The following is a 20584-nucleotide window of genomic DNA, read 5'->3' as shown; positions in this document are numbered from 1 at the left end:
TGGAGCTGATTGGAGCAACGCAACCAACTTCGGTGATGTAGCTGTAATATCCGTACGTAAACGCTCAAATAGAAACGCAAACATACGAAATATGCTGTAAATATTGTTTTACGAAATAGAGCGAAGGCTTTCCTATTTGTGTTGTAGTTGGTTTACTTACAAAGAATATACCCTCATACGGTCTGTGTCATTCTGGTTAATGCTTACATTTATTGATATTTTAGCTTATCTCCCAACTCATTCATTCGTCTTTTTCAATCAGGTTAATGTATAGGATAGCTACCTCTCAGGTTGGGTCACACGTTGGCTATGTAATCACAAGTCCAACATGGTCACCAAGAGATGAGCCACTGAATTGTACAGACATCGACAACTTGCAATGGCTTCAATTAATAGTGCTACCTATGTTGGAACAGAAATTACATTTGAACAGATCCACAGATGATAATTCTGTCCATCTCAGTAGAGCCTTGTCTAAAAAAAATTGTGTCTCATTATCAAATTCACAATTGTCCCTTCTTAACCGTCGCTGGAAACACCATGAGGCCAATTTGAAGTACACCATTTTCTTCTTTTGTAAAGTTTATTGGCCTATCCCTCCTGATGATTGGGGTTGGAGTCTCCAACCAGGTTATAAAAGCGATGAACATGTGTATGAAGCCCAACTCCTTAACTACTTTGCTCTTAATAAAATCCAGGCAAAAACGTGTATAATCTGATTTGACTCCTCTATACATCTATGGAAAAATTACATTACATTTGTTTTAAAACACAGGCTACACATTTTGATCTTACAATGTCAGTTGTAATAAGACGTGATAGTTCAGCATTACACTTAACAAGACTGCAATATTGAGAAACACAGAAAGTTTAAGGACTTATGCTTTTCTAAGTTGTTATTGTGTGCTATGGCACATATCTTGATACAGTATAACAAATTAAAAAACAGACAACACTACAAGAAAATAAAATACATCTGATAGATTTCATTTGATGTATTCATTACAATGAAAAAGGAATGAAACTCAAGTTCATAATTCCCAAGTTTTTCTCTCTGATTTCTCATGTTTATTTCCCTAAAGCTGTGTACTATTCTCAAAAACTATAGTGTACTGTACAATGATTTCCGATGCATAATTACGTACAACAAAGTATTTTGAATACAATCCATACTTTCACTAGTTTTAAACTATGTTTATCAAATATTGTATCATCTTTTGGACTTGGTATACAGTTTAGAAATATATACTGTATGATTATATACAGTTTTAAAAATCAAGCCAAGGAGGAGAGCATTTTAAAATACTTGAACATATTATCATATAATATAATACTAGGATTATAATGCTAATACACAATGATTACACTTTGTCCATGTATGCTTTTCAATCTAAAGCAATACACAAAGTTGGACTCCATCCTAGACTCACAGCAACATCTTCAGGCTAGCAAAGCCTATTCAGTCTCTTACAGGTCATTACCAGAGACAGAAAAACATTATTTCTTTTTGATGCAAGTTTAGTGACATAAATATGTATAACAAACTATATGGGTTTTCAGTAAAATGCCAGTATTTGAATTTGGCATCCCATAAAGTAGCATTCTAAAGGGAAATGTAAATGGTCATTATATTCTGTACAGCTTTGAAGCTGGTATCAACAAAGCCATGAGGCTTTTAGTTGTCATGCGGATATATGTTTAGAATGATTACATTCAACCAGTGCTTGACGTAGGTGCCATTACTCATTTTGTGTGCTGGTCCTGTTAAGAGGATTTATGTGCAAGGTCGCCACAAAACCTTTGAGTTAATATTCTATAAAAAGAACAGGAGCTCAAGCAGTAGAAAATATGAGTTGGTGGTTCTCGAATTCCGGTGAGCTCCAGCCCAAGTCAAACTCCAGCCCAGCATTATACTCATAAGACTGCAGCAAGTTCAACATAATGCCCCAACACAGCAACGTGTGTACACATGCCAAGCATAACGTCAGAGATGTCCATGAAACAATAAAAAAAATGCTTCCTTAGAAAGCAGTTGAAATCATTAGACATTCTCAAGTCTCAACCACCGTGGACATGTAACAAATCACTGAATCCCACCATTTCAATGTCTTCTTAACTTTAGCCATTGGTGAAAGGAATCAGTATAACCCGGCTAGAGTTCTTGCTCGATAAGGCAAAAGTGAGGCAAAGGTGGAGGCCGACTCTCCCACGAATGGAAGTGTAGATTGCAAGGAGCAAGAAGCATTGTGTGTAAACATAAGTACGTATATGGTTTACAACAGGACCTGAAGCAGTACGCCATATTCTCTCTGAAAGAGAAAGGAGAGCTAAGCGACAGCAGCACCAGTGTCTCTGCATCTGGGCTCATTCGGCCGCAGTTGTGCAGTTATGAGGTATCTTTGACGAGAGGTTTGGGACAGGACCGAGGCCATGTTGAGGGCATGGACATGGGACCTCAGAAGTCTTGGATCCATGTTCCCAGCTTTAGCAGTTGGACTCCTTCTCATTGACAGGGAAGTAGCCTTCCTTGGTGGGATGGTGTCTCTGACGGAGACTGTCCCCATCAGCCGCAAAGATGGCCAACAGCTTCTCCTGTTCCTTCTTGGTTTTAGGTAGGTCAGTGGATGGTGTGGTCAGGATTGTAAAGCGCTACAGAACAGAGGAGAAAAACAAAACAAGATTGGTATATCATCCATCATGAGAGATTTATGACAATATCAACCAGAATCTAGGGTAAAGTGTGAAAATAGTGTGTTATGTGGGTCTGTATTGGTGTGTGTGTGATTCACATTTATATGTACTTCGAAAAACCTATTTTTTGTACAGTTCACACTAGAGAAAATGAAATCACTGACTGAGGGGTTAGGTTTAGGGAAATAAGGCGTAATGGCAGGTATGTTTGAGCATAAAGCTAGGTATTCTAGGTTAGGTTTAGGGTAAGGATATGGTTATAGTCAGGTTAAGGGTTAGGTCTAGGAAATAGGAAACATTGATTTCTGGGTCAGGGTTAGGTCTAAGGTCCCCACAAGGAATGAAAAACAAATGTGTGTATGGGGGGATTACTTACTTCTTTCAGAGTGCCTTCCTCAGAACACATTTTGATGACCACCCAGAGTGGAACACAGAGCATGGAGGACAGGGCCAGGAGCCAGCCCAGACCATATCCCCACCAGGGGTACACATACTCATTGTTGTACTTTAAGGGGGTGTACTTGATCAAAGAGAAAGCAAATGTACCCTGTAGATAAAGATAAAGGCAATCAGTTAGGTTGTTCAATGTGATGACCTCTTTGAAGTACACTGGATTATTACACATCAAATTGTAAAGCATTTTCCATTAATTAATTAAAGAGTTAATGAACACATGATGTTGCCATGGCAATAATGAGAATGATCAGGATATAATTTTTTGGGTAATCGAAAAACTTTTTTGTACATTTGGTGTTTTTTGCGTGAGATGACACTGCACGTCCAGTTACAAATGACTGGTCTGTGGAAACCAACTGTGGCAGGCAATTGTCACATTTACACATTTTCAAATATATATTTTTTTCGCAAGGTTCATGGAAACCTAGCTAACGTGAGCATTTTCACCCTATCACATTTCTCAAGCTAGCTTACGTCCTGATTGTGGAAACGTACCGATTACAAAGGACTTAAATATCCTTCAAAGGATATTTCTTTATAGTTAGCAACTGATTTCCAAGTACTAGGCTGATATATATTTCTTTCTTTCTCAATGATAGAAAAACGGACAGATTTTCATTAACATCGTTTTCTATTTTTAACCATTACTACTAAATGTGCAACGCCTAATGTTTTTTAAATATAACCACCAGAGGGCGCTTCTTAGGCAATGGACTACTCGGTTAAGTCACAGGTGAAATGAAAGCATCACTATCGTCGATCGCTATATATTTTGATCCTCTTAGTCTTATGGCGTCTGTTAGCGCACCTAACCAATTCGTAGGGGTTGAGTTAAATGCAGATGCCATATCTCGCTTGGACCTTGTGTTCAAACTTAAACACAATCACGTTGCCCTAAAATATATGGAGCTCATGGTATAACAGGCTTGAGGCCACTAGATGTCTCTGTTTTTCTGTGGAAAAGAGACTCACTAAGCAGGTAGCAGGAGTGAAGAACATCCAGCAGTATTTGATAATAGGGCCAGGACGGTAGCCAATCATGTCCTCAATGTTGTCATAGAAACGATCAGCACCTAAAGGAAAAGCATAGAAAGAGAAGAATCAGATCGAATCTTTATGATAAAACACAGGAAATTTATGTTAACATGATAATGGGACAATATATATTAAGAAGCAATACTCATTTGCAACACATAACTAGTCGAAGAAGTAGCTCAAAGTAGTAACTATTACCTACATTACATATAAGTAATTTAGTCGACACCTTTCATCTAGAGCAATGTACAGTAGTAAGTTCATACATTTCCATTATGGCCTCCAGTGGTAATTGAACCCACCACCCTGGCGTTACTATGGTCTTACCAAGGGAGCTACATGGACAGTCTCGTCAAAAAGTGTTCAAAACATTGAAAAAAAACATTACATTCAGTTACTTGTATTGGAACCAGAAAAATGTAATTTCTGTGGGGAGCAGACCAATGCTGGAGGGCAGAAGATGGATGAGTAGTGCTTACATTGTCAATTAAAATACCCCCATGCTAATGTCAGACTCCACTCATTTCCACATAACTTGGCTGAACAATTACCATAAATCCAAGCAATGCAAACACTCTCGAAGACAGCCACAAAGAGCAGACACATCCCGCTGGCAGCATAGTAGTCAAAGAGCTGGAAAACGTACATGCCTCCCTGGAGAGAGATGTGATACGTTATGGCAGCTCTGTTTCGTAATCCCACAAACATCCAAGGCCACATGTAAATGAATATGGAGATGCTGGAACACATACAGTAGAGCTATTTCTGGCGAACATCCATTCTTTGCATTACCTTTAACCTCTCTATCATCTGATTTTACTTCATACAAAGACTGAAAGTTTCACAAAATGAGCTGCGCAATACCGATCTTATTGTCCTATGCTGTTTTTACCTATTTGTACATGTGAATTGGACATTATTTTCAGCCTTCCTGGACCAAGAAAAATGTGGAATGTGGCCTACCTCTGTCAGCATGATCAGACCCATGAGGAAGGAGAAGGCTGCCACTGCCAGGATGAAGAGCTCTCTGCGGTTCTTGCGACGGAATGTTTTAGGGTACATGTCCACCATGGCTGTCACCAGACTCTCTACACACACGAACTACAGCAGGGGAGAGGACACGTGGCACGCTGATGAAATACGGGACATTCTTGGGGCAGTGTGTGTGCATGTGTGTGTGTGTTTGTGCGTGTTTGCAAAACATAGAAAGGGTGAGGCAGAAGGAGAGAAGGGGGAAGAGAGAGAGAGACAGAGCTGTTTTCACCTCACCTGGCTGTCCAGTCCCAGAAAGACGATCATGATGAAGAAAAATACAGCCCAGAGAGGAGAGAAAGGCATCATGGACACTGCACGGGGGTACGCTATAAAGGCCAGACCAGGACCTGGGACAAAGAGGGTTATGACATGTTATAGATCAGGTCATAGAACAGTCCTATCATGTCATAACAGACATAACCATGCTAGAAGCATGACTTTGGATCCACATTGTAACATCCTGAAAGTACCAGGTCATCACTCAGAGAATTATACCATGAAAGTTGACTTACGTTACAGAATGCAGATATCACAACAGTTTAACAATCTACGAGATGAGGTTAAAAAAACTGACAATAATATTGATGTTCAACATTAACTGTTTAAGTTTGACAGCAAAAGTACATACAAGAAGTGTAGATATTCCCATGGCGTCAGATAATTAAGGTAAGGTTTTCCTGTCTATTGTAATTAATCTTGTTTTCTAAGGTCTCCTGTTGGACCTGAGCCCTAGGGCCACACCTCAGGACTACCTGGCCTGATGATTCCTAGCTGTCCCTTTCCAAAATCAACCTGGTCTATACTCTGATCTATATTCTGCCAAAATACTATTTTGTTGTGGTTGGCCACAGCCCACCTGTTTGCATTGCTACTGTTTGCATCCTCTTAACACCAAGGAAAAGCTGAAATTTTATTATTTTGCACTTCCTTAGTATACCCACTGTTATTATTCTGCATGCTCTTTTATGAGGAATATAGGTGTTTGAATATGCTGATGAACAATTTGACTAACTTTTATGACCTTTTTTGAACTATTTGGGGTTTTAGGTTGGATATCTATAAAAAGCACTTATGATGTAAATAAAAATCATGGATGTCCAGATGAACAGTCTGTGTGAGGACTACCAACCAGATTCTGCCACTTCTGAAATGGGTACGTTCTGCTCATAGGACATGAAGCCCAGAATGGAGAAGATGGCAAACCCTGCCACGAAGCTGGTCCCGCTGTTCAGGAAGCATAATGCTAAACAATCTCTGTAACCCCAGAGAGACACTGGTCAGGCATGCAGAGTGACCACCCATAACAGATATACTGAATGTCACAATAAATCATAACCACTTGAAAAGCCATATTTTGAAATGGGCTGTATATGTTTATGTATAAAGATAAAGAACAAATGGTTCTGATTTATTTTTATTGGGTTAACTAGGTTAAATTATTAGGGTGTAAAACCAAAAAATCCTGTATCAATCTCAGTGTTACGACACAGAAATCTTCTTACGGTTGGATGCCAATTGTTCAAGTAAGAGTTGTAGGTATTGTCTTTCACTTCTGTGGTGAGGTCTGACCTGTAGCAGTTGTTGTTGTACTTATTGTAGCTTCCCAGAGCAGTCAAACACCCCAGACAGATGGCATAAGAGAAGAAGATCTGAGTCCCTGCATCCATCCATACCTTGAAAAAAGGAGAAACTGTACCAATGCCTTTTCATTTTAATGGGAGAAACCATGGCATTGCTCCAGGCTTGGCAAGCTGTGTATCGGAGGACTTGAACTTTGACTCTGCACAACCTGCTGTGGAGTTGTTGCACAATTGCAAATTGGACATCACAAAATGTGGGAGAAGAGACAAGTTGGGTAAATAAATGTTTACCCCTTTTTCTCAGAATTTGGCAGTGACTGCTCCACAATTATGGTCTTGCCCCTTCACAGAGACAGGGCCCCCACTAACAAGGCCTCGGGGTTGTCGAAGTACATCTTGCCAAGCTGTTACCTATCACAATGCTCGCACAAACAGGATGTAAGTCAGAACCAAAGTGCTCAGAGGAGAGCGTTCGTCTGGCTAACAACCACAATTAGCTTGAATACGCCCGACCGACGACAAGGAGTTGCTGGAGCATGATGTATCAAGTTGTCTGCTGTCCGACCTTCTATCCCACCAACCCGAGTGGTGCTGAGCCAATTTGTGCCACCCTTTTTGGGACTCACAGACAAGGTCAATGTCCTGCGACCATGGTAAGAACCTGGGTCGCAATGCAGAGCAGCTAGGGAGCACCCCTCACTCACAGTTGTATTAATCACATCACTATAAGACATACAACAGAAAATTGGGAATTCATATGACCTACACAATCCTTACTCTGTGGTAAATCCTCACCCTCCTACTGTGAGAAGCCACCATTGCCGCAATGCATATCTACAGATCCCCTGTTCCCATTTCAGTCCTAACCCACCTTCACCTGACAATGTCAAACTGGCATGCTGGTTGTCCATGGTTCCCAGCGCCAAGTGTGGTACTTTTCCACCACAGACTCTGTGAACAACCAGCAAGTCGTAGTTCCAATTTCAATGAGGGTTCCCTTTTGTTCTCCCTGTTTGGCTAAATCGCGTTGAAGCAACGTTTCAGTTAGCTCACTGGTAGCCAGGAATACTTCTGTCTAGGCCAATAGGGCTCTGGCCAAAACAATGTGTGTGTCTATCTACAATATGTGTCTACAAATACACAGTAAAGCTTGAAAGATCTGTCCCCAAATTTATTTTGTCAGGTAAACTGTGACTTTCAGTTCAGGGATTGGATAATGGGGAAATGTATAATTGGGCATAGTGTTAGAGTTAGGGTAACTTTTAGGTATAGTCATTACCGGTTAGGTTTAGGGTTAGGACTAAGCATTATGCTTGGTTAAGTTTAGACATAGGTTAATGTCACTGAGGTTAAGGTTAGTGTTAGGTTAATAAAGTCAGGGCAAATGTTATGTTTAGGGCTAAGGGTAAATGAACATGGATTTCTGGGTTAGGGTTGGACCCCAGATCCCCACAAGGATAGAAAAACAATCATGTGTGTGTTTGTGTACCTGTGGGTCAGACAGGCGTCCCAGATCTGGGTAGAGGTAAAACTGGATTCCTATGAAAGCTCCAGGAAGGGTGACACCTCTTATCAGCAGGATAGACAGCATGATGTAGGGGAAGGTCGCTGTGAAATACACCACCTGAAAGGTGGGATGGCTTAGAGTTATACTGTTATATATATTTGCAGTGTATTTATTTCCTGTTCATGTTGCTAATCCACAGTCATGTTGCTATAGTTCATACGTGTTGCTAAAGTTCATAGCAACACATATCACAGCACTCTACAACCCAATGAGTTAACCTGGAAATATAGCAACATATTCAATGAATAGTCTCCAGTCACATGAGATATCACATTATCTGCTGGGCTTCTAAAGGACCAATACTTGGAACAAAGGTGTTAAACAACTTTGAAATAATGGTTCCTTTGTGTTGCCAGCTTTATGGTAATGTGACTTTCTACCGGCTACACCGTCAACCAACCGAGATATTTCTGTAATTATTTAAATTCCAAAGATTGAATATGTGCATCATCCATTGCCAACTGAACCTTATTGATTCTTAATCTTGGACCGGTGCCATTGTACATGACACAATTCAGGCAGTATAGCAGCTCTCATTGATTTCAAAGGAGGCGTTCCCTCAGAGGATGATGGCTGCAGAGACGTTCGAATCTTAGGGGTGGAATTCACTCAAATCCACCATTGCAATGAGCGTTGCAGTCTATATTTACAACATTCATCGCGTGCCCACACACTTCTAGTTCTGTAAAGTCTTTACCTGTGAGTAAAGACTTCTGACTCACTTCTTTATGACCTATATAGGGTTAGGCATTCTCACCGCTCGCACAGCGGGTTCAATCATCACGCACGTATCCCTGGGCGTTGGTATTGGTGACGTGCATATGCATTGGGTCCCTGGGCGTTGGTATTGGTGACGTGCATATGCATTGTGTCCCTGGGCGTTGGTATTGGTGACGTGCATATGCATTGTGTCCCTGGGCGTTGGTATTGGTGACGTGCATATGCATTGTATCCCTGGGCGTTGGTATTGGTGACGTGTGGTTACTAAATGGGATTACCTACATTTGGGCGTTGTAACCAATAAGTTGCAGGGGCTCAGGGTTTTGTCCTACCTGGATGGTAGCAAAGTAATGTGGCCTGGTTTCAGGGAACACTTTAGTCCTTGTCTCTCGGAGAAGAGCTGCCTGACTCAATCATAGTGGATTCTACAGCTGTGGGCTGTAGTGGGAATTCACAACTGCCTCTGCAGTTATGATGTTGTTTGGATGTTTTCATGTATTTGTTTTTATGCTATTGTATTGTTATATATATTTTTTCTTTAAAACCACATTGAATTGCTTCTATGTATGAATTGTGCTGTATAAATAAACCTGCTTGCTTGTTACTCCAAAGGTCCATCTGAGGTTCCAAGGAGGTTACATGCCCTGTTTCCAGTGCATCACATACTTACATGGACTTGACCCTGGGGTTCTGTTTCTGGAACCAGCTCTTTGCTGGGCTAAACCAGCCTGGGTTAGGGTGCTGTCTAAACTGTAGCTATCCCATTTGTCACGTCCTGGTATGGCAAGCTGCTCTGCGAGTGGGATTCAACACTCCCTCAATTGGAGCACGGACACCTGTTTCTTGTCATTGCCCTCACCTGTGTTTCTGATCATCTTTTTGTGAGTGAATTTGATAATGTGAAAAGTACTATTACTAAAATACTGCAACGCAGGATTGACTGAGCCCCTAGAAAATGTAAAGTTACCTGATCATGAGCAACTGGTAATAATCATTGTTTCAAGGCTGTCTGATAACTGAACTGCAGTATGTTTTTATTTTATTTTTACGTAAGGCACCATTTACTTTAAAGGGGCAATATATAGTTGTATAGATGTATAGACCCATTTGGAGTGGCCATCACAGTTATGTCACTGAAGTGGCAGAAAACTGCAGGGACAAGTGTACAGAAATGGGCAAGATCCTTGGACTAAAGGAAACCAGAAAAGGAACCAGGCAAGCTTTGTTCAGCTGGCCCGCAAATTAAAAGTATTAAACATTGTTTCCCTCACTGGATTTGAACCCAGGTGCCTTAAATGAGTGGTTGTATCTTATAGCACTACACCGGGGTGATACACATTTGCCCCCTGTCGGCATAGCATCTCGACATTACATCCTTTTGTCACACATTAACATCACGCCAAGTTTCAATATCTTGCTACACGCCATTAAGCTTTTCGTTAAACTGACTAAAGTTTCTTATTAAGTTTACCTCCACCAAAAATAGCATCTATGAAATGTATGGCTTTTGCCATTGGCTATTTTAACAGCTTATTAACCAGTAATAGACTAGTACCTAACTTACTACTTGGAATAGTCATAAGATTTGAGAAATATCTAGCGAGACTGAATATGAACTTAACACAGCCAAAGCTACAGTACAAGCCAAAAGTTTGGACACACCTTCTCATTCAATGCGTTTCCTTTATTTTCATGACTATTTACATTGTAGATTCTCACTGAAGGCATCAAAACTATGAATGAACACATGCGGAATTATGTACTTAACAAAAAAGTGTGAAATAACTGAAAACATATCTTATATTCTAGTTTCTTCAAAGTAGCCAACCTTTGCTCTGATTTCTGCTTTGCACACTCTTGGCATTCTCTTGATGAGCTTCAAGAGGTAGTCACCTGAAATGGTTTTCCAACAGTCTTGAAGGAGTTCCCAGAGATGCTTAGCACTTGTTGGCCCTTTGGCCTTCACTCTGCGGTCCAGCTCACCCCAAACCATCTCAATTGGGTTCAGGTCCGGTGACTGTGGAGGCCAGGTGATCTGGTGCAGCACTCCATCACTCTCCTTCTTGGTCAAATAGCCCTTACACAGCCGGGAGGTGTGTTTGGGGTCACTGTCCTGTTGAAAAATAGCACCCCCACACCATCACACCTCCTCCTCCATGCTTCACGGTGGGAACCAGGCATGTAGAATCCATCTGTTCACCTTTTCTGCATCGCACCAAGACACGGCGGTTGGAACCAAAGATCTCAAATTTGGACTCATCATCTGGTCTAATGTCCATTTCTTGTGTTTCTTGGCCCAAACAAATCTCTTCTGCTTGTTGCCTCTCCTTAGCAGCTACTTGAACATGAAGACCAGATTCGCGCAGTCTCCTCTTAACAGTTGTTCTAGAGATGTGTTTGCTGCTAGAACTCTGTGTGGCATTCAGCTGGTCTCTAATCTGAGCTGCTGTTAACCTGCAATTTCTGAGGTTGGTGACTCGGATGAACTTATCCTCAGCAGCAGAGGTGACTCTTGGTCTTCCTTTCCTGGGGCGGTCCTCATGTGAGCCAGTTTCGTTGTAGCTCTTGATTGTTTTTGCGACTGCACTTGGGGACACATTCAAAGTTTTCGCAATTTTCCGGACTGACTGACCTTCATTTGTTAAAGTAATGATGGCCACTCGTTTCTCTTTACTTAGCTGATTGATTCTTGCCATAATATGAATTCTAACAGTTGTCCAATAGGGCTGTCGGCTGTGTATCAACCTGACTTCTGCCCAACACAACTGATGGTCCCAAAAAATAGTTTTGATGCCTTCAGTGAGAATCTACAATGTAAATAGTCATGAAAATAAAGAAAACCCATTGAATGAGGTGTGTCCAAACCTTTGGCCTGTACTGTATGTCATGGTGCATTTTTGTTTTTCTTTCATTTGTGAATAACATTTATGCAATAACTATCAATATAGGTGATCATGACTGACTTTGTCGTCAAGTGAAAAGACGAGAGAACCGTGGAACCCCTACTCTTTTATTGCACTAGGGATTTTTATCTAGCCAATATTACCCCAAAAATCATGCATGTACTTCGAAAATCCACCAGAAGTAGTCGAAATGTAAACCGTTTTATTTTAGGCTTACTATAACGTAGTTAGCAGTGTAGGAATTTCACGACGGCCATGGCTGAATCAAATGTTTTATATCAGCCATATCAGTTATAATAAGTTTTGAATCAAATGTCAGTTATGGGTTAGGGTCTCTAATCACACTCCAATTTACAATGGTTGGGTCGGTCACTCAGTGCCATTCGTTCTTCTTGGCCGGCTCCGCTTACGCGTGACGTCATTTACTAACACAAAAAGGGTCTATAGGTTGAAAAATTATTGTATGAATTGTTAATGAGCTTGGTTTACAAAATATAAATTTGTTTTTGTACAATGTTTGTTATCCAAATATATATGAATCAATAGTTACCGGGAGAATGCTACTGCATTATTACTTCAGCTGCAGATTTACTCATTTATAGCAGTTTTTAACCTTTAACCAGGTAAATTGACATAGAACACAACCTTGTTACAGCAACGGTCTGGGAGTAATTTTGGTTAACCACTGTACCAGACGACAGACAGATCATCTACCTTGGCCGAATGTGAATTCAATCAAGCAACATACTGGTTATTGGCAAAATATTATAAACACTAAGCAACCAGCCTCCCCACGGACAATGAAAATAAGTATGTGTTTTATTGTGTGATCCCTATCAAGGTTTCAGAATGTATGTGATGTGTGACACGTTATGGGAATTTTTTGACTAGAAAATATATCTATAGGGACCATAGAGGTTAAGGCTCAGAGAGGGAATGTTGAGCAGAACAGAGTTCTTTACCTTGCCAGTTGATTTGACTCCCTTCCAGATACAGAAGTAGACCATGACCCAGGCTATGGCAAGACACAGTACCAGATCCCAGTTGAGAGAACCTATGTGATCTATGCCAGAGGAGATACGCAGAACCCTCCGCCTACACACACACACACACACAAAGACAAATATGAGATGAATATCACACTTGATTTTTAAGCTCTAATATTTTAGATAAATAACACAGACCAAGTTATGTAAACTGGCATGTCATGTGATGATGCCTGTTAAACCTTTAGAGACCATTAGAGAGTCATATTGTGTATAATATTTGTCAGGACATCATAGCCCTTCCATTCAGCCCTCAAGCCAGACTGTTTTTGTATTCAGTAGGGCTACGACAGTTGGCATGACAACGGCCAGTTGGCTGGGGAAATAAACAGCAGGCCACCCAGGCTCTTTAAGAAGATGGAGAAACATAAGACTCAAAGCACTTAGGACTTACTCCCAGAACTCAATGACAGGAGACGTGGCGTTCAGACGTGGCTGATTGAAAGAGTCGTTCCTCCTTTGGAACTCCATACAGGATTCTTGAGAACAGAGATGCACGTTAAGTTCGCACATCCCGTTCACATTCAGTGAGGTGAGCTGTATGAGGACACAGGCTCTAAGGTTTCTCTAGGGAACCTAGTGTTATTGTACCGATACAAAAGGCTACATTGGACAAAGTAGCTTAGTTGTGGACAGAGGCGTCGCTAGGATCACAATATATTCGGGGCTTAGCCCCCCCCTCCACCCCGCCCGGGACAGAAAGTACAGGGTTTTGAATGTACATGAGGAAAATGTTGATGTACATGCTACACGTCTACATTGTCACAATTTGCAAACGGAATTATAGATGAATAGATCAGGGGCTATTTTTTCATTATTATTATTTTTGGTCAATTTGAGATCTGGGGCTATTCATAAAAGACCCGGGGCTATAGCCCCGGACGCCCAGGCCTAGCGACGCCACTGGTTGTTAATATTTGGCCACAGCCTCTGTCTGTAAATGATGGCAGACTACAGCTTTGCTTATTCAATTGCGTTTTCTGGATACACCTCTGCCTGTAGGTCAGAAACAATGTGAATGTTCAGATAAGAAATCTGATTGGTTAAGTTGAGGTAATGCTTCTAGGTTCACGTGTGGGAGTTGGATAAAGTTAGAATAAGCAACAGGTGAGCTTTGAACAAATCACATTCCTTCTGCCCTTGAAACAGAATTTTAAACATATTGGATTGGGAATAGCCAAATGAGCATATGTCAGAGGTCAGACCTGTGTTCCATGTGTTGTTGCAGGAGGCCCAGGGCAGGTCCCAGGTGAAGGAAAAGGACAGGTAGAAGATGGCCCAGGCCAGGACAATGATGTAATAGAAGTTCAATAGAGCCACGATGACTTGTGTGGCGTAGCCAACTCCTGTGGCAAGGGACAAAGCGGAACATTGTAGACAGCTATGATAATGCCTGTCAGTGGTCAGCTATGATAATGCCTGTCAGTGGTCAGCTATGATAATGCCAGCTATGAAAGCCAGCTAGTGTTGGTCGCATGCCAACCATTACATCAACCCGTTCCACTACATTGGTTGGATGAACATTTACAAACACATGCTTATTTTATTCAGTTATGCAGACATGTAGCAGGTATGGATATAGTTGACCCTGTCTTATTTCTACAGACATGGATGTAGTTGACCCTGTCTTATTTCTACAGACATGGATGTAGTTGACCCTGTCTTATTTCTACAGACATGGATGTAGTTGACCCTGTCTTATTTCTACAGACATGGATGTAGTTGACCATATCTTATTTCTTCAGACAGCAGGCATGGATGTAGTTGACCCTGTCTTACTGTTACAGAGAGCAGGCATGGATGTAGTTGACCCTGTCTTACTGTTACAGAGAGCAGGCATGGATGTAGTTGACCCAGTCTTATTTCTACAGATATGGATGTAGTTGACCCTGTCTTATTTCTACAGACATGGATGTAGTTGACCATATCTTATTTCTTCAGACAGCAGGCATGGATGTAGTTGACCCTGTCTTACTGTTACAGAGAGCAGGCATGGATGTAGTTGACCCTGTCTTACTGTTACAGAGAGCAGGCATGGATGTAGTTGACCCTGTCTTACTGTTACAGAGAGCAGGCATGGATGTAGTTGACCCTGTCTTACTGTTACAGAGAGCAGGCATGGATGTAGTTGACCCTGTCTTACTGTTACAGAGAGCAGGCATGGATGTAGTTGACCCTGTCTTACTGTTACAGAGAGCAGGCATGGATGTAGTTGACCCTGTCTTACTGTTACAGACAGCAGGCATGGATGTAGTTGACCCTGTCTTACTGTTACAGAGAGCAGGCATGGATGTAGTTGACCCTGTCTTACTGTTACAGAGAGCAGGCATGGATGTAGTTGACCCTGTCTTACTGTTACAGAGAGCAGGCATGGATGTAGTTGACCCTGTCTCATCACCACCTGTCAGATCGTTGTTCTATGTTCAACAGACATGTAAAAAGGGAGCACCTTCAAACAGGGGACTGATTTTCCTCCAACAGGTGATGCCTCCCTCACTGGTGAACTGTCCCAGAGCTGTCTCCAGGAAGAACACAGGGATTCCACAGGTGAACAGGAAGATGAGGTAGGGGATGAAGAAAGCACCTGTTGGAATGAGGGGATAAGAAAAGTGAACAAGGTGTCCACGTATGCATTGGAACTCCTCTGTGATGTGATGTCAGGTGACCAAGACTACCCTGCAAACCAAAATGAGTCATTATGTCAAAAACGGAATGTCAAGAGTTGTGATGTTCAGCCTGTTTGGTGGATATCTAGTCAACAAGGAAGCTGCCTTGCCACCACCGAGACAGGTGTTTTAAGACTAGACTTTATAATCTCAATGTCCAAAGGGACCTTAAAATACTTTGATTTGGGCAATATCAAAGCCAGCATCCGACATACCTTTTGCCGGGTAAAATATCCAAAGACCTTGTGACTTCTATTGAATTCTTAGTGGAAGAAAATCACAATATGTTACATTAAATTATTTTAAAATAATGATCAGTTACATATTAATTGATAAGCATTCTCTTTTCATACCCAAAATTATTTGGTCTGTTTAAAAATGTGTTTAAATCAGCGCATTGATAATGGTAAGGATATAATACATTTTACAAAATGAAACTAAACTAGTTTTGATCGGTAGGCTTTTCTCATCCTGATGAATTGCTTACTGTTGGGCTACATTTTCAATGTGTTTTATGAGTCTGGTCTTTCTAAGTGGAACAGAAGCAAAAGCTCAAGTGCCATTTAACATGTGTTCTGTCTTGTCCAGAATCAATAAGCCTGAAAGACTATGTTGTCTGAAGGATTACATTAGCAACCAATAATATGACCCAACTAGTTGAGAGGGATCACCCTGTCTTTAACACCCACCTCCTCCATTCTTATAGCACAGGTAAGGGAAACGCCACACATTGCCCAGTCCTATGATCTCCCCGGCAACAGACAGGACAAACTCCACCTTGTTGCCCCACTGACCCCTCTCCTTCATCTTCTCCTCATCACTATGAGGCACGATCTCCAGGGGCCGACTGTGATCATTTGAGGGGTCTGTCTTGGGAAGACACTCCATGTCGCCTGTGGGGACAGTACATTACAGATGGATGAGACTCTATCCAAGGCTACTGAATGTGACTTATGGGTACAAGAAGGGAGTCTTATTTGAAGCTAACGCTGAAAGTTAAGCCAAGCTCATGTGCAACCAGGTTATTGTGAGGTTTTTATTTTTCCCCCTCGAAGATTTCAGTTAGTTTTAGAATTGAATTGTTCACATTATAGGTCACATTAACAGTGGAAAAAGTTCTGACATGATTTATCTTTGTCTTATTCTTTTACATCACAAAAACCTAGGGGTGTGTAGACTTTTTATATCCACTGTAGGTGCAGTCAGAGATAAATGGGTCTTATGTGGTTTGTATGACCTGGACAAACGGAGGACGGTGTTTAGGGCCAGTAACACTGAAAGAGTCTCTCTCTGTGCTGAATACAGACAGCTCACTGACCATAATCGGTGCTGTCATGTCTCATTAACAAGCCCTCTCACTGCCCTCTCCTCTCTCTGCCTCTCTCTCTCTTTCTTCTTCCGTCTTTCTCTTTGTCTCTCCCCCTCACTTTTCCCCACTATTTCCATCCCCTTGGATCACTCACTCCAGCCGACCGTGCTCTGCACCCCCCCACCTCTCCATTCACCTTGCTAGTCCAGTGAACCCTGTGACAAATCACACCAAACAAATTCATGTTCAGTGTGCAGGAGAGGATGGTTCCCCCTTACCCCAGTTTACCCCAAAACACCAGGATCATCTCCCAGGTCTAAAAACACATGCTTTCCCGGCGGAGAGAGAGAGTTTGGTTTAGGTCTGTATAAACACGAAAGACGGCACCCCCGCTGGGCCAGAAGCCTTGGGAATGTGCTCTCAACTCGGCCTCTCGCTGGCAGAGCAGAGGGCAGGGTGGGGTGGTGGTGGGGGCGAAGGGGAGAGAAAAGCCAACATCTTCTCTTCATGGGCCAAATGGTTGCCAGCGGTAAAAATAGAGCCTCTTGTTTTCGGAAGGTGCTCGGTGGGAACGAAGGCTTGGCATCGTGAAGGACCGGAGCCCCTTATTGGCCGGGGGTCTTCTTTGTGTTGCTGGGAAGGAGAGCCGAGATCCACACTGCCAGGGAGGCTGATCACACTTTGCCTTCGTTTTTCACAGGCTCACAGTGGGCCAAGGGCAGCTCAAGCCACCAGCCAAAATCCTCCTCACCAAGACCCCTCCAGACTCACGAGAGCAGGCCGCACTTCATATTTTATTAGGTGAGAATATATACTCGCCACATTGTTGGAAACAGCACAGAAATAGTTGCTTTGGAGAACGATGTTTATAGAGTGGCCCGAGGGAATGTAGACTGTGAGAAATAAAAGTAGAGACTCAGGAGGACTGAGCACGCCAAGGCACAGAGCCTGGAGTCAGTCAGCCAGCTGGTCGAAGGGCCGTTCTCCATGGCTGTGTTTCCTCAACTGACTTGACTCTAAACATTTTGCCCAAAGTTGTCTTTTAATGTGAAACGGTCTGTGATTGATCGAAAAGACCAAATAGGGGAACCAAAATCTGAAATGATCTGTGTATCCAAAGGCAGGAACAATTCCTGCTTACAAACTATCCAAACCCTCAACCCGAGTCTTTTTTTCCATCTTCGTTATTAACACGAGGCTACCACAGTATAATGAGAGGTGCCTTTCTCAGCAAAGCTGAATCCAAATACACACGTGTTTCAGAAAAGAGAACAGAGCCATGAAGGAGTGACCGCTCAGCTGCACAGTTTTTCCGGTATAACCTCAGGGTGATTGACTATGTGTGTTTCTATCCCTGCTGTGTTCAGATTTGTGTGTGGGTTCTGGTTTGGGTGTATGTTCATGTTTGTTCAATCATACCAGGCTGTGGATTTAGTGTGGATTCATTACTATTGCAACATAAAAAATATTATGTAGCTCTCCGATCCAATTATTCAATAGATCTATTAGGAAGTCAGCCTTTATACTGTATGAGTGTGTCACTGTATGTAATTGTTCAAATTCTCCATTATTTTGTTGGTTTAAGATAAGTCAAGTCAACACTTGCTCCATATTGATTGTGGTCAAAATGTATTGACCAAGGCTAAAGGTCCAAGATGAGTTTAGGATCCAGTGTGTGAATACCAGCAGTGAAACTGTAAACCACCTGATTTTCCCCAGATTTTTGCAGGTTTCTACCACGACTCCATTTAAAAGAGTAAAAATCTGATTTGTTGAAGAAGAATTAAGAATCACTGGACGTTATCTATTTGTGTACCCCTCATTCAGAAAAACTAAAATGTCTACCAAAGAGTGACCAACATGTCGTATTAACTTCCCCTGTGGCTGACACTGCTGTATCGGTTGTAGATGCTCTCATTGTATTCCTGTTTAGTAGTTCTACCAATAGTAGAATAAATCAAATTGTATTAACAATAACCCACATAATACAACAGCTTACATATTCATTTTCAATTGCATAATGGAGTCGAGGGTCTGGTCCACAACAAATCCATAACAAACCATCTATAAGTAAACTTGGTAAACAAAGGTGAGTAGTTAGGACGTTCATGGAATGCAATAAAGTTGTGTCATGGTCCCCGGGATGTCCTCAGAACTATCCCTGTTCGCTAGGTACATCATGTTGTATAAAGCTTCCCGACCTGCTCATCTGAAGTGCTCATCAACCAAGCTCTCAACCTGTCTTGAAGTATGACTTGCATGTCATAAGACCTGGATAAGCTCAACTCGATTAATCATGATAGAATATTCCAGACATCAGTGACCGCTGAATATTTCACATGCGGAATAGTGTCAAGAAATGTATTACCAAATGTCTCAATAAAGCATCCACAAACCAAATGTGATAACTACATAAAGACAGACCAAGCATGGAGCATAGCCAACGTCTACAATCCCACAATGCTCAATGAATATTCATCCAGTTTAAACATTCAACTGACTGTCATTTCTAGTTGAGCACAAATGCCAACCCAAAATAAAACAGAAAGGATGTCGCTCTAATTGTACATGATGCTTTCAGCAGTACACATTCATGGAAAAAATTGCATTTGATCTTTTACCCAGTACTCACCTTTCGTAGTAATTTAAAGACAACCTTATGGTTTTAATGGTTAGCCAGATATTGGCCTGTTGGTGTCCAAGTTTCACTATATAACGTACATGGAGGGGCGGGGAATTTCTGGAACTCCAAACTTCAGCTCAGCCTACGAGTTGATCGTCTACTTTACTCTGCACTCTCCTCAAGCCCCCACCCCCCTTCAAGTCCCATTCAGAAACCCCCACACTCGCTCACGAACACACATACGCGCTTCCACACACACTCCATGTAGCACACTAGAGGTCTGTGCCGTCCCAGTGTGGTGGGCCGATTACATAACGTTGGACTCACACATTCTCCCAGGGTCTTTCTGTTGGTCTGCAGCATGAAGAGTCGATGGGACTGGGTTCAATATGTTGTTCAGCTTTAGATCCACTTATACACATTATAGATCTAAACATAGACATTTGCATATACACACAAGCTCACATGGACACACACACACACCCCAATGAGTCCAATCCCACACCAACCCATATTCCTTCCAGTCAAGTGAGATTTCTAAGCCGTCTACATTGAGTGATTGTAATTAAAACATCACTCCTGCTTAGTGAAGCCCCTGCTCCCATACACATCCCTGATTCAGGGCCCGGAAAATAGTCTTTATTCTCCCAACCGGATCCGTTCTTCATAGGCCAGAACCCCATTCAAACCATTTTCCCACAGCAGGGGGCTAGAGTGGCCCAGTTCAAGGCATTTGTTTGAAGGTCGTGGGTCTTAACAATCCAGAGCCCTTTTCTGGGGTTGACATGCTTTTTGTGCCTCGCAGGTTATTTTGGGGTGAGGGTGCTTTTTCCCTCCTTTTCCCCTGTGTTTTTTCTCCAAATTGTATTATTATTCTGGTCAAGGACGTCGTACTTTGCATTCCCTCAACCTACAGTTGTTTGACTTAATTGTTCTTACTTTAAGAGTCTTGG

At 41.9% G+C, this 20584-nt stretch overlaps 1 protein-coding gene across 1 annotated transcript; it reads right to left on the bottom strand.

Annotated features, from left to right (window-relative positions):
• Positions 1 to 215: 215 nt before the first annotated feature.
• Positions 216 to 19846, bottom strand: slc6a13 (solute carrier family 6 member 13). Its single transcript, XM_010883954.3, has 15 exons — positions 19641 to 19846; positions 16389 to 16592; positions 15483 to 15617; positions 14239 to 14379; positions 13428 to 13512; positions 12950 to 13082; positions 8287 to 8421; positions 6787 to 6890; positions 6347 to 6471; positions 5452 to 5564; positions 5146 to 5283; positions 4734 to 4836; positions 4120 to 4220; positions 3068 to 3238; positions 216 to 2649 (listed from the first exon to the last, which is right to left on the bottom strand). The coding sequence occupies exons 2-15, from the start codon at positions 16585 to 16587 to the stop codon at positions 2485 to 2487; spliced, it is 1848 nt and encodes a 615-aa protein (XP_010882256.1). The 5' UTR covers positions 16588 to 16592; positions 19641 to 19846; the 3' UTR covers positions 216 to 2484.
• Between the last annotated feature and the right edge of the window lie 738 nt (positions 19847 to 20584).

Source organism: Esox lucius, chromosome 19, assembly GCF_011004845.1.
Source record: "Esox lucius isolate fEsoLuc1 chromosome 19, fEsoLuc1.pri, whole genome shotgun sequence".
NCBI classification, from domain to species: Eukaryota; Metazoa; Chordata; class Actinopteri; order Esociformes; family Esocidae; genus Esox; species Esox lucius.
The sequence above is the reverse complement of the archived record's forward strand: the minus strand, read 5'-3'. Positions and strand labels throughout refer to the sequence as shown.

Excerpts from the sequence above, each read along its gene's own strand:
- slc6a13 (XM_010883954.3), bottom strand. The coding sequence starts at position 16,587 with ATGGAGTGTCTTCCCAAGACAGACCCCTCAAATGATCACAGTCGGCCC. Across the intron at positions 8,422-12,949 it reads GAGTCAAATCAACTGGCAAG|GTGGTGTATTTCACAGCGAC; the intron begins GTAAAGAACTCT and ends CCCACCTTTCAG. Across the intron at positions 4,221-4,733 it reads TTGCATTGCTTGGATTTATG|GTGCTGATCGTTTCTATGAC; the intron begins GTAATTGTTCAG and ends CTTTTCCTTTAG.